The sequence below is a fragment of the Heterodontus francisci genome, chromosome 27 (genome assembly GCF_036365525.1).
Source record: "Heterodontus francisci isolate sHetFra1 chromosome 27, sHetFra1.hap1, whole genome shotgun sequence".
Taxonomy (NCBI): domain Eukaryota; kingdom Metazoa; phylum Chordata; class Chondrichthyes; order Heterodontiformes; family Heterodontidae; genus Heterodontus; species Heterodontus francisci.
In genome coordinates, this window is record NC_090397.1 from 10,836,464 (window position 1) to 10,850,206 (window position 13,743).

Sequence of the window (13,743 nt, forward strand, 5' to 3'; positions counted from 1 at the left end):
TCGGTTGCTAGGGAACGGAGTTTGTAGTGGCATCGAACTTAATGGTTTCAGTCTTCTCTATATACCCAATCTAAATCATTGATATACACAGTGAACAGAAGGGGGACAGATCTGTGTGGTACACCACTATCACCTCCAACCACACTGAGAAAACACACTTAATTCTTACCGTCCCTTCTCCTTTGAACCAGTGTTCGATCTAATTTGCTCCCACTCCTGAATTGTATTCCATTAATCTGCACAGTGCCCTGTCTGGTACCTGGTCAAAGTCTTCCTGAAAGTCCATGTATATCACATTCCATTTCCCCTATTTACCATATCTGTCACCTCAAAATCTCGACCAGATTTGTCAAAGGCAATTCTCCCTTCTGATAAGTTGCCAGCTTTGACAATGTATTGATTACTTTCTCTTCATCTATCTCCTAAAGCCATGATTCTAACCCTGACCGCTCAGCAGGAACAGTGCGGCCGAGGGTTGAAACGGTGACTGTGTGGAGCCCGTTGCCTTCCTGTTCCTGCCATTTTAACTCCTGGGTTTTGAGGAGCGTAGGGTTGCCTGCTGCAAGTTTACAAATATTGATCTGCCAGGGCCTGATGACATAGTCTGAACCCCAATGTCATTTTATCTGTGAATCACACACGATCTCCAAGATGCCAGCAAGTGCTGTCAGCCTGTAGCACTGGGCTAGAATTGATGTTCCTCCTGGCCCAACCAGAGAATCCTTGGGCCTCCTTAGCCCCAGGAACTCTCCACCCCCACCCTACCTCTGGCGGCTATCAGCCTGGACCTCCCCTCCTGCCTGATCTGCCTTGCTGAGGACTGATTCCACCCATGGGGGCTGGGAACTGTGTAATGTCTCACTCCCAGCCAAAACCAGCGGGAGTGACAAGCGGTGTCATAGCTGCCATAATGTAAGCAAATGAAGCAGCCACATTTCAAATGGCAAGCTCAGGAAACATAAATAAGTTCCGGGAGTTAAAATCTCCGGATGCTGGGGGTGGGGGTGGGGAGGGTCAGATGGATCATTGCTTTGACCCCGTCATCTTCGATATCTGTCCTGAGTTAAAACCGGGGCTTTAGTAATCGCATCTTTAATTGAAGATCCCCAACTTTTCCCTCCCACAAACGTTAAAATAGCCAGTGAAGGGCTGATGAATGTGCATGTCTAATATCGCCAAAGTGCAATTGTTTTAAAGTTGTTTCTGAAGTCTTTAGATCAAAGACCTTTTTGTGAAAGTTATCTTAGCTTGCCACCAAACAGCAGCTTCCTGTCTAAAAATAAATATTTAAAGTTCATATATTGTAATCAGTCCTGCAGTACATAATGTCTCCCAGTTCCTTGTTCTTCCTGATAAACTCTGTATTCCACTATTTTTAAGTCAGAAGTAACAAAGCATTGTCACACGAAGAATGATCAATACATTGCCAGATAGAACGGGGGCGAGGGGCGGGGAGTTAAAAATCCTGGATTCATTTAAGAACCAATTGGATGCTGTACTTTCTCTTTGGCTTCCTTATCTCGAGAGACAATGGATACGCGCCTGGAGGTGGTCAGTGGTTTGTGAAGCAGTGCCTGCAGTGGCTATAAAGGCCAATTCTAGAGTGACAGGCTCTTCCACAGGTGCTGCAGAGAAATTTGTTTGTCGGGGCTGTTGCACAGTTGGCTCTCCCCTTGCGCCTCTGTCTTTTTTCCTGCCAACTACTAAGTCTCTTCGACTTGCCACATTTTAGCCCCGTCTTTTTGGCTGCCCGCCAGCTCTGGCGAACGCTGGCAACTGACTCCCACGACTTGTGATCAATGTCACAGGATTTCATGTCGCGTTTGCAGACGTCTTTAAAGCGGAGACATGGACGGCCGGTGGGTCTGATACCAGTGGCGAGCTCGCTGTACAATGTGTCTTTGGGGATCCTGCCATCTTCCATGCGGCTCACATGGCCAAGCCATCTCAAGCGCCGCTGACTCAGTAGTGTGCACAAGCTGGGGATGTTGGCCGCCTCGAGGACTTCTGTGTTGGAGATACGGTCCTGCCACTTGATGCCAAGTATTCTCCGGAGGCAGCGAAGATGGAATGAATTGAGACGTCGCTCTTGGCTGACATACGTTGTCCAGGCTTCGCTGCCATAGAGCAAGGTACTGAGGACACAAGCCTGATACACTCAGACTTTTGTGTTCCGTGTCAGTGAGCCATTTTCCCACACTCTCTTGGCCAATCTGGACATAGCAGTGGAAGCCTTTCCCATGCGCTTGTTGATTTCTGCATCTAGAGACAGGTTACTGGTGATAGTTGAGCCTAGGTAGGTGAACTCTTGAACCACTTCCAGAGCGTGGTCGCCAATATTGATGGATGGAGCATTTCTGACGTCCTGCCCCATGATGTTCGTTTTATTGAGGCTGATGGTTAGGCCAAATTCATTGCAGGCAGCCGCAAACCTGTCGATGAGACTCTGCAGGCACTCTTCAGTGTGAGATGTTAAAGCAGCATCGTCAGCAAAGAGGAGTTCCCTGATGAGGACTTTCCGTACTTTGGTCTTCGCTCTTAGACGGGCAAGGTTGAACAACCTGCCCCCTGATCTTGTGTGGAAGAAACTAACACTCCCACAGGGGATGCTGAGACCAAGTGGGCCCACATCAGAGACGCCATCTATGAGTCAGCTTTGACCACCTATGGCAAAAGTGCGAAGAGAAATGCAGACTGGTTTCAATCTCATAATGAAGAGCTGGAACCTGTCATAGCCGCTAAGCGCATTGCACTGTTGAACTACAAGAAAGCCCCCAGCGATTTAACATCCGCAGCACTTAAAGCAGCCAGAAGCACTGCACAAAGAACAGCCAGGCGCTGCGCAAACGACTACTGGCAACACCTATGCAGTCATATTCAGCTGGCCTCAGACACCGGAAACATCAGAGGAATGTATGATGGCATGAAGAGAGCTCTTGGGCCAACCATCAAGAAGATTGCCCCCCTCAAGTCTAAATCAGGGGACATAATCACTGACCAACGCAAACAAATGGACTGCTAGGTTGAGCACTACCTAGAACTGTACTCCAGGGAGAATGCTGTCACTGAGACTGCCCTCAATGCAGCCCAGCCTCTACCAGTCATGGATGAGCTGGACATACAGCCAACCAAATCGGAACTCAGTGATGCCATTGATTCTCTAGCCAGCGGAAAAGCCCCTGGGAAGGACAGCATTACCCCTGAAATAATCAAGAGTGCCAAGCCTGCTATACTCTCAGCACTACATGAACTGCTATGCCTGTGCTGGAACGAGGGAGCAGTACCCCAGGACATGCGCGATGCCAATATCATCACCCTCTATAAAAACAAAGGTGACTGCGGTGACTGCAACAACTACCGTGGAATCTCCCTGCTCAGCATAGTGGGGAAAGTCTTTGCTCAAGTGGCTCTGAACAGGCTCCAGAAGCTGGCCGAGCGCATCTACCCTGAGGCACAGTGTGGCTTTCGTGCAGAGAGATTGACCGTTGACATGCTGTTCTCCCTTCGTCAGATACAGGAGAAATGCCGTGAACAACAGATGCCCCTCTACATTGCTTTCATTGATTTCACCAAAGCCTTTGACCTCGTCAGCAGACGTGGTCTCTTCAGACTACTAGATGCCCACCAAAGTTACTAAGTATCATCACCTCATTCCATGACAATATGAAAGGCACAATTCAACATGGTGGCTCCTCATCAGAGCCCTTTCCTATCCTGAGTGGCGTGAAACAGGGCTGTGTTCTCGCACCCACACCTTTTGGGATTTTCTTCTCCCTGCTGCTTTCACATGCATTCAAGTCCTCTGATGCTGTACAGGGAAAAGGATTTGCGGAATGAAGGAAAGACTTGTATTTATATAGCACCTTTCAAGACTTCAGGATGCCCCAAAGTGCTTCACAGCCAATGAAGTACTTTTGAAGTTGAGTCACTGATGTAATGTAGGAAATGCAGCCGCCAATTTGTGCACAGCAAGTTCCCACAAACAGCAATGCGATAATGATGGGAAAATCTGTTTTAGTGATGTTGGTTGAGGGAAAAATATTGACCAGGACACCGGGGAGAACTCCCCGGCACTTCTTTGAATAGTCCATGGGATCATTTACATGCACCTGAGAGGGCAGAGGAAGACTTGGGTTACCTCATCCAAATGTCGACACCACCGACACTGCAGCACTCCCTCGGTACTGCACTGGAGTGTCAGCATAGGTTATGTGCTCAAGTTTCCGAAGTGGGACTTTGAATCTACAATCTGCCAGCTCAGAGGTGAGCGTACAATCTGATGAGCCACAACTGACACCAAATGGATAAAATGAGATAGGCTGAATAGATTTCTTTATCATGTGATTTAATATTTTTGCTCTATTAGAATACAGTTGAATGTTAATATTTATGATTAATTCCACGGTACAGTAAATATTCTAAAGCACCATTAGAAGCTGTTGTTGTGGATATTTTTCAAAGATTAAAAATAAATCGTTGGCTACTGTTTTTATTTTGTGACTTGATCCCCATTTCAAAAGTGTAGATTAGACAGTCCTTAAAAAAAAAAGTGGATTCTCACACTTCTCAAATATTTACAGTGTTATTTTTAGACAGGAAACAGCTGTTTGGTAACAGATTAAAATAATACTTGTGGCTTATTTTGGGATATTTTTGGAAATTCTTCCACAGAAAGGATTTAGAGGAGAGCGTAAGGTTTAATTTTGACTTTGTTTGATAGTGTATAATGGATGATAGTGAATTAGCCACCTATTTGCATCCCTCCCCATTTAACACAGCAAATGTTTAACAAGGTGCTAGGGAGAGATGTAGAATAGCCTAGCGATGGGATATTTGGAAAGGATTTGCTGCTCATCCAGAATTTCCGCAGAGGTTCTCACAGTCAGCTGTTATAATTTCAGTGGAAATCCCATACATGTGTTTATCCAGGGTTATGGGGCCATCGGAGGCTCCCCCTCAAAATGGTGCTCAATCTTCACACTTCATGCTAGAAAGTAAATACCATTCAACTACGACATGCATCACAGCTGAGCACAGCCCTGTCCATATCACATGTCCACAATCTACAGTTTAAAGTAGAGGTCACAAGTTAGTAATAAAGGAAGCCTGGACAATTTTACCACTCCCTAACCTGAGCGCTGACTGTGTTAGTGCAGGTATCTGTGGAATCTGGGTGGGGCAATAGAATGGGGCTCAGCTCTTGTCCTCTTCTTAATAACAACAGTATCAGCAGTGGCTCAGCTGGCAGTACTCTGACCTCTGAATCAGAGGTTGTGTGTCTAAGTCCTACTGTAGACACTGGAGCACTTAATCGAGGCTGACACTTCACTGCAGTACTGAGTGAGTGCTGCGCTGTCAGAGTTGCTGCCCTTTGGATGAGACATTAAACCGAGGCTCTGTCTTCGCTGGGCACAATAATCCCATAGCAAGCTGGAAGATCCAACAGCACTAAAACTGATTATCTGGACTTTATTTCATTGCTGTTTGTCGGAGTTTGCTGTACACAAATTGGCTGCTGCCTTTTGTACATCACAACAGTGACCACATTTCAGTATTTCCCCAGTCTGGCCTATGTGTGACTCCACTCCCACACCAATGTGCTTAACTCTGAAGTGGCCTAGCAAGCCACTCAGTTGTATCAAAGTGCTATAAAAAAATTGCACACAGACTGCAGCGGTTCAAGAAAGAGGTCCACCACCAGTTTCTCAGGGCAACCAGGGATGGGTAATAAATGCCAGCCTTGCCAGTGGTGTCCACCTCCTCAGAATGAATTTTTAAAAAAGAAGAAAGGAAAAAAGAGAATATACAAAGAATAACCAGGCAGAGAATTCTCCGTTCTGGTGAAAGACCTTCAACCTGAAACATTTACTCTGTTTCTCTCTCCCCAGATGCTGCCTCACTTGCTGAGCATTTCCAGCATTTTCTGTTTTTATTTCAGTGGAGTTCTCTCTGGTGTCCAGGAAAATATTTATTCCTCAACCAAAAACTAATAAAACTGATTATCTGGACATTCCTGTTTGTGGGATCTTCCTGTGTACATTACAAAGGTGACTACATTTCAGAAGTATTTCATTACTGGTAAAGTATTTTGGGATGTCGCTCGGTCGTAAAAAGGTGCTAAATAAATGCAGGTCCTTCTTTTATCAAGGTCTTGACTCTGATTGACTGCACTCAATGGAGATAAAGGCAGTCCCAGTCAATACAGTGCAAACTGTCCATAAGGTCAAAGCGTAGATTTGGCGCTTTGGCTCATCCTGAGGTTGTGAAAGGGGCTAGATAAATGCAAGTTCTTTCTTTAATATTTCTGAGGCAGAGTTGTGTGGGAAAGGGGTAAGACCAATCACACTGTGCCTCCCAAAATCAGTCACTCGAATGGCCCAAATGACCAGAGTTTATCCAGATGACCCCTTGCTGAAATTGGGAATTCACCCCACAGTGAAAGATGATAGACACCATCAGTACATCAGCACAGTGCATCACTGACTCAATAGGGAGCTGAACTGTCTTCAGGCTTTGGCTATAGAGTTAATGTTGGTTAAATATTAAAGGGTATATTATTTGTGTGATTTAAAGCACAGATAACGCTGAGCAGATAAAGAGATAAGACCGGGTTTGTTATATTCACATGAGCTCAATTCAGTTCCAAAACCCAGAAGAGAAGCTTTCACAGGCTGAGAGAATCAGTGACATGCAATACTATGTGAGAGGAGGGGTTTATTAAACACACGGCAGATGCCTGAATGTTTAAGCAGCAGCTGTAGTCCCAGTCAGACCCAGCGGTTAGCACTGCAACCCTGTACCTCACAGTTGTGATCGCTAGTTTGCCCAAAGCAGTGGGATCAGCACAGTCTAGTGTGGAGAATAATGCCTGACAGTGCCTCTGCATTTGCTGCAGACCCAGCTCCTCCTGTTCCTGTCACTCGTTGTTATCGAAAGAAGATTATGGTAATTATAACCTTCTCTATTTAATGTTATTTAAACGTCTGTTCTAATGTATTCAGGAAATTCTGTGTATGAGCAGATTGCTGCACTTAGCCACAATCCCCAACTGGGGAAGTTTATTAGACTAGAGGTTTCAACACAGCTGTCAGTATGAAAATTCTTCAGTAACACAGCTGGGCTCATACAATCTGAGGTCTCAAAGAAGGTTTCAAGGTGGTCGATCAATCGATGACTCGACTCCTAACGGCAGGTGTTTTGAACACGGCAGCAAGATAAGCAGCTAATGCCTGCAGCAGTAATACTCGTGAGGTATTGTGTTTGGTGTTGGAGCAGCTTGACAAGTCTGAGCAAGCTGGTTTGTAGCAGAGAAATGACAGAAAACAAATCTGTTTGCCTTCAATGCGAGGTATTGTCAGGGAGGTCGTCCTTTAACTGCCACTGGTCTCATGGCTCATTGGCTGTACTCTACTTGCTCACATTTTATTGCCATTTATTCCAACAATCCTCACACCACAGTGTGAGAATATTGGTGTTATTATCAATACTGCCCAATGTCTCTGGGCTCATTCTTGCCTGACACTGGGTACTATTGGAGGCAATGGAGATTCCATCAATTCCCACTTTGTAATACCGGGCACACTTAGATTAGATTAGAGATACAGCACTGAAACAGGCCCTTCGGCCCACCGAGTCTGTGCCGACCATCAACCACCCATTTATACTAATCCTACACTAATCCCATATTCCTACCAAACATCCCCACCTGTCCCTATATTTCCCTACCACCTACCTATACTAGTGACAATTTATAATGGCCAATTTACCTACCAACCTGCAAGTCTTTTGGCTTGTGGGAGGAAACCGGAGCACCCGGAGAAAACCCACGCAGACACAGGGAGAACTTGCAAACTCCACACAGGCAGTACCCAGAATCGAACCCGGGTCCCTGGAGCTGTGAGGCTGCAGTGCTAACCACTGTGCCACTGTGCCGCCCCTTGGGCGTGGAGCATTTAAAACCAGTCGAAGTGATCGATCGCCATCCTGTTTCATGAGAAATATTAAAAACCACTTGCACTTATATAGCACCTTTATCATTGTAAAACAGTCAAAGGCACATCACAGGAGTGTTATCAAACAAAATCTGACCCCCAGCCACTAAGCAGAGATTAGGACATGTGACCTAAAGGGATGTCTTAAAGGAGGTGGGGAGGCGGAGAGGTTGAGGGAGGGAGGCGGCGAGGTCAAGGGAGAGAACTCCAGAGTTTTCCTTGACTCTGAGAGCTAAATTATGAGGAGAGATTACACAAACAAGGGTTGTATTCTTTGGAAATTCAAAGGTTAAGCGGTGTTTTGATCAGTTTTCAAGATATTAAGGGGAACTGATAGGGTAGATGGAGGGAAATTATTTCCACTGATTGGGAAGTCTAGGACTAGGGGACATAGTCTAAAAATTAGACATCGACTTTTCAGGAGTGAAATTGGGAAACACTTCTACACACAGGGTGGTGGAAGTTTGGAACTCTCTTCCACAAACGACAATTGATGCTGGATCAATTGTTAATTTTAAAACTGTGATAGGTTTTTGGATAGGATATTAAAGGATACAGGGTAAAGGTGGGTATATGGAGTTAGGTCGCAAATCAGCCATGATCTCATTGAATGATGGAACAGGCTCGAAGGGCTAAGTGACCTCGTCCCATTCCTATGTCTAGAGATTATAAAAGCATGGATGAGGGTTTCAGCAGCATATGAGTGGAGGCAGGTGTGGATATGGGTGATATTACAGAGGTGGAACTATTAATGTATCAAAGTGTTGATGGCAATAGTTATTAACAAAACATGACTTTGCTAAAGTAAGCAAGCACGTGCACCTCCATAGTGCCTTTCACAACCTCAGGACTACCCAAAGCGCTTTAAAACCAGTGAAGCACTTTTCAAATGTAGTCACTGTTGTAATGTAGGAAACACAGCTGCCAATGTGTGCACAGCAAGATCCCACAAATAGCCATGTGATAACTGTGTTTTTAGGGATTTTGGTTGAGGGATAAATATTTACCCGGCCACCGGGGAGAATTCCCCTGCTGTTCTTCAAGATAGTGGGATCTTTCACGTGCACCCGAGAGGGCAGGTGGATCCTTGGTTTAACGTTTCATTCAAAAGACAGCACTTCTGAGAATGCAGCACTCCCTCAGTACTGCACTGGAGTGTTAGTCTAGATTTCGTGCTTGAGTCTTTGGCATGGTAATTGAACCAATCTCCCAGAGGTGAGTGTGCTACCACTGAGCCATACCTTGTTCAGCCTGGCTGCGCTGGCACAAATCAGATACTTATTGAAATTTTTGTGTCCCTCCCTTTCCTTTTGAAGCTGGTGACTTGCTGATACCCAGTTACACAGGGCACTAGGAGCCCTGAGAACCTCGTGGGACAGGAAGTATTGATGGACTATTGTGCCAATCTGACCTTGCCCTTGATGTCTACACGAGCTGACTTTTCAGGAGGAGGCACTGAATTTCCGTGATGAGTGGCAACCCAGTTTGGTCTTTTTGCTTCTCCTCCCTGCCTACGGTGCAGAAAACCAACCCTGGGATCTTCCTGTTCCGCATGCCTCAGTACCACAGCCATAGTGTATTGCACTGGGGCTTGCTGAGTTATTAAAGTAGGGGAAAACAAGCTGCTGGGAGAGGCATCAAATTGTCGGTCATTTGGTGTGTCAATCAAAATAAGAATTAAAACTGTTTTTTGTAGCATATGTTGTTGGCATGTAGGGCTGGAAGACCACCTGGCCAAGTGTCTTACTTTGTATCTGTGAACGGTCAGTGTTGTGACCAGTTTTGTGATGATATCATTGGCTGTTCCTATTGCTAGTATTGGCAGCTAGTATATTATTGTTTAATGATACAGAACTTCAAATAAATATTAAACAGATGAAGTAATTGAAGATGTGTATTGGGTTTCTGCTGCAGTCTGAGTTTACCATTACTGCTTTGGAGCTGGCAGTCACTCAGATCTATTGGAGACTGAACCTGCCTGTGAATCTGCAACGAGCCAATAGCCCCTCTTTAGAATGAGAGGGAAATAATAAATAGAGGTAATAGAATGATATTGTGCAACAGAGCAATCAGTATGAAACAGGCTGGGCTATAAATCCATCTTGGATAAAATAAAAGCAAAATACTGCAGATGCTGGGAATCTAAAATAAAAACAGTAAGTGCTGGAAATACTTAGCAGGTCTGGCAGCATCTCTGGATAGTGAAGCAGAGTTAACATTTCAGGTCTGTGACCTTTCATCAGAACTGGCAAAGCGTAGAAAAGAATTAGGTTTTAAGCAAATGAATGGGGTGGGGGTGGGGGTGGGGGTGGGGGCGGGGTGGTGGTGGTAGTGGTGATGGGGGAGAGAACAAAGGGGAAGGTATTTGATAGGGTAGGAGAGATTAAGTAACAAAGCTGTCCTGGGACAAAGGCAAAGAGTGTGTTAATGCTTGTGATGAAAGACAAAGCATTAGTCCTGAGAGAGTGTTAATAGCAGAGTAATGAACAGCTTTGTCTACATGAAAAACAGGCACATGTTTCAAAAATAAAATGAAATAAAATAATTTTTAAAAATAGAAAAATAGAATAAAAAGGCCAGTCATGTTCTGAAATTGTTGAACTCAATGTTCAGTCCGCAAGGCTGGAGAGTGCCTCATCGAAAGATCAGGTGCTGCTCCTTGAGCTTGCACTAATGTTCACTGGAACACTGCAGCAGGCCAAAGACAGAAATGTGTGCATGAGAGCAGTGGGGTATGTTGAAATGGCAAGCAACCAGAGCCTGAGGGTCATGCTTTCGGACTGAGCGGATGTGTTCCGCAAAGCTGCGTTTTGTCTCCCCAATGTAGAGGAGACCACATTGTGAGCAGCGAATATAGTGTACTAAATTGAAAGAAGGACAAGTAAATCGCTGATTCACTTGGTAGGAGTGTTTTGGGCCTTGGATAGTAAGGCGAGAGGAGGTAAAAGGCAGGTATTACACCTCCTGCAATTGCATGGGAAGGTGCCATGGGAAAGGGACGAGGTGTCAGGGGTAATGAAGGAGTGGATCAGGGTGTCACCGAGGGAATGATCCCTTCGGAATGCTGACAGGGAAAAGGAGGGGAAGATGCGTTTGGTAGTGGCATCACGCTGGAGGTGGCGGAAATGGTGGAGGATGATCCTTTGGATGAGGAAGCTGGTGGGGTGGAAAGTGAGGAGACGGGGAACCCTGTCGCGGTTCTGGGAGGGAGGGGAAGGGGTGAGGGCAGAAGTGCGGGAAATGGGTGAGACAAGGTTGAGGGCCCTGTCAACCACAGTGGGGGGGAATCCTTAGTTGAGGAAAAAAGACATGTCAGAAGTGCTGTTGCGGAAGGTTGCATCATCAGAACAGATGCGTCAGTGGACTTATAATGAATATTAGCAGACAGCCTATCCCCAGAGATGGAGACAGAGAAGTTGAGGAAGGGAAGGGAAGTGTTGGAGATGGACCATGTAAAGGTGAGAGAAGGGTGGAAATTAGAAGCATAGTTGATGACGTTTTCCAGTTCAGGGTGAGAGCAGGAAGCGACACTGATACAGTCATCAATGTACCGGAAAAAGGGGTGAGGATGTTGGCACAATATGGGTGTTAGAAAATGGGCAACCTACTCCCCAGCCAGTCTGATTTCCTTTCCATAATGGAGTGTGACTGTTTCACTGTTGCCCGCTCTGCGATGGCACTCAATACCAATTTATATCCCACTATGTCGATTGGATTTAATTGATAATTGAAAACTGCTGAAGGAGTGGTGCATAAAACAGAATTTGCAGCTGCAGAGCTCATCCACATGGAACATTTGGTTTGTTTTAAGACAGTAAACTAATTTTCACTTCTCTATGTCTCAGTCTTTATATACTGAATGGAGTAGTGAGTTTCAAACAAATTCAATTATTCTCACAACATTCTTCACTTTTTACTTTAAGTCACACAAATCATAATGCAACTGTCAGTGTAATATTACAACACTGTCCCCTCAACTTTGACAGATTAGTTGCTCGCAACCTTGACTGGGCTGCATTGCATTTGAAACGATGAGATAACCAGATAATCAGTTGCTGATTCTGAGGGTTCTCCTGACACCTATCCTCTTGGATGGTATGTTTCCCCACTGCCAGCTGACACCGAAATGCCTGATTCTATCTTGTTTTATTCTTCCTTAGTGGTCTGGACAGCATGTGATCAATGGTCTAGCCTTCCTCTTCAGCCACTCTTAGTTTGTTGTTTGGGTAGTCACCTCTCCTGATAGATTACTGCCACCAGTAATTGTTACCCAACCCCATGATTAGTGAATCGCTAATTCGTGGCACACCACATGCCTGCACGCTCACAATTTCAATGGTTTCGACAGTTTGTAGTTAACTACAGTTTGTAAACAAGTCCAGAGTACATTGCATAGTTCTGCTGATTCACATCAGTCTTTTCAAGATGTCAAGCTACAAGTTAATAGGCTCAAATTCCGTGCAGTTAATGGTCCCAGAAGCCTTCAAGTACTGGAGTCTAGTTCAATTCATTTACACATTTCAGTTTGTTAGCTACTATTTGTACCAGTTTTTCCTCTGTGTTACTTTCCAAAATTTCCAAGGGCGCAAAATGTTCTCTGGGTGGGGGAACTTCGATGTCCATCACCAAGAATGGCTGTCATAGAGTCATAGAGTTATACAGCACAGAAACAGGTCCTTCGCCCATCGTGTCTGTGCCGGCCATCAAGCACCTATCTATTCTAATCCCATTTTCCAGTACTTGGCCCGTAGCCTTGTATGCTATGGCATTTCAAGTGCTCATCTAAATACTTCTTAAATGTTGTGAGGGTTCCTGCCTCTACCACCCCTTCAGGTAGTAAGTCCCAGATTCCAACCACCCTCTGGGTGAACAAAATTTTTCCTCAAATCCCCTCTAAACCTCCTGCCCCTTACCTTACGTCTTTGCCACCTGGTTATTGACCCGTCCGCTAAGGGAAAAAGTTTCTTCGTATCTACCCTATCAATGCCCCTCATAATTTTGTATACCTTAATCGTATCCCCCCTCAGCCTTCTCTGCTCTAAGGAAAACAACCCTAGCCTTTTCATTCTCTCTTCATAGCTGAAATGCTCCAGCCCATGCAACATCCTGGTGAATCTTCTCTGCACCCTCTCCAATGCAATCACATCCTTCCTATCGTGTGGTGCCCAGAACTGAACACAGTACTTCAGCTGTGGCCTAACTAGCGTTTTATACAGCTCCATTATAATCTCCCTGCTCTTACTTTCTATGCCTCAGCTAATAAAGGCAAGTATCCCATATGCCTTCCTAACCACCTTATCTACCTGTGCTGCTGCCTTCAGTGATCTATGGACAAGTACACCAAGGTCCCTCTGACCCTCTGTACTTCCTAGGGTCCTACCATCCATTGTATATTCCCTTGCCTTGCTAATCCTCCTAAAATGCATCACTTCACACTTCTCAGGATTAAATTCCATTTGCCACAGCTCCGCCCATCTTACCAGCCCATCTATATCGTCCTGTAATCTAAGGCTTTCCTCCTCACTATTTACAACACCACCAATTTTCGTGTCATCTGCGAACTTACTGATCATACCTCCTTTATTCATGTTTAAATCATTAATGTACACTACAACAGCAAGGGTCCCAGTACTGATCCCTGTGGTACACCACTGGTCACAGGCTTCCACTCGCAGAAACAACCCTTGACCATTACCCTCTGCCTCCTGCCACTAAGCCAATTTTGGATCCAATTTGCAAAGTTGCCCTGGAT

General features: G+C 45.2%; 1 protein-coding gene across 3 annotated transcripts in view; it reads left to right on the top strand.

Moving 5' to 3' along the window:
- The window catches only part of tmcc3 (transmembrane and coiled-coil domain family 3), a 150,956-nt gene that overhangs the window by 12,915 nt on the left and 124,298 nt on the right, over positions 1-13,743 (top strand). Inside the window, exon 1 of one of the 3 annotated variants that reach the window (XM_068058798.1) lies at positions 6,616-6,945. The exons of 1 other annotated variant lie outside the window; for it this stretch is intronic. In XM_068058798.1, coding sequence (XP_067914899.1) covers positions 6,865-6,945 — 81 coding nt within the window. In that variant the 5' untranslated portion in view covers positions 6,616-6,864. Of the gene's footprint in view, positions 1-6,615; positions 6,946-13,743 lie in introns of those variants that run through there. One more of the 3 variants, XM_068058799.1, reaches the window with a different exon arrangement.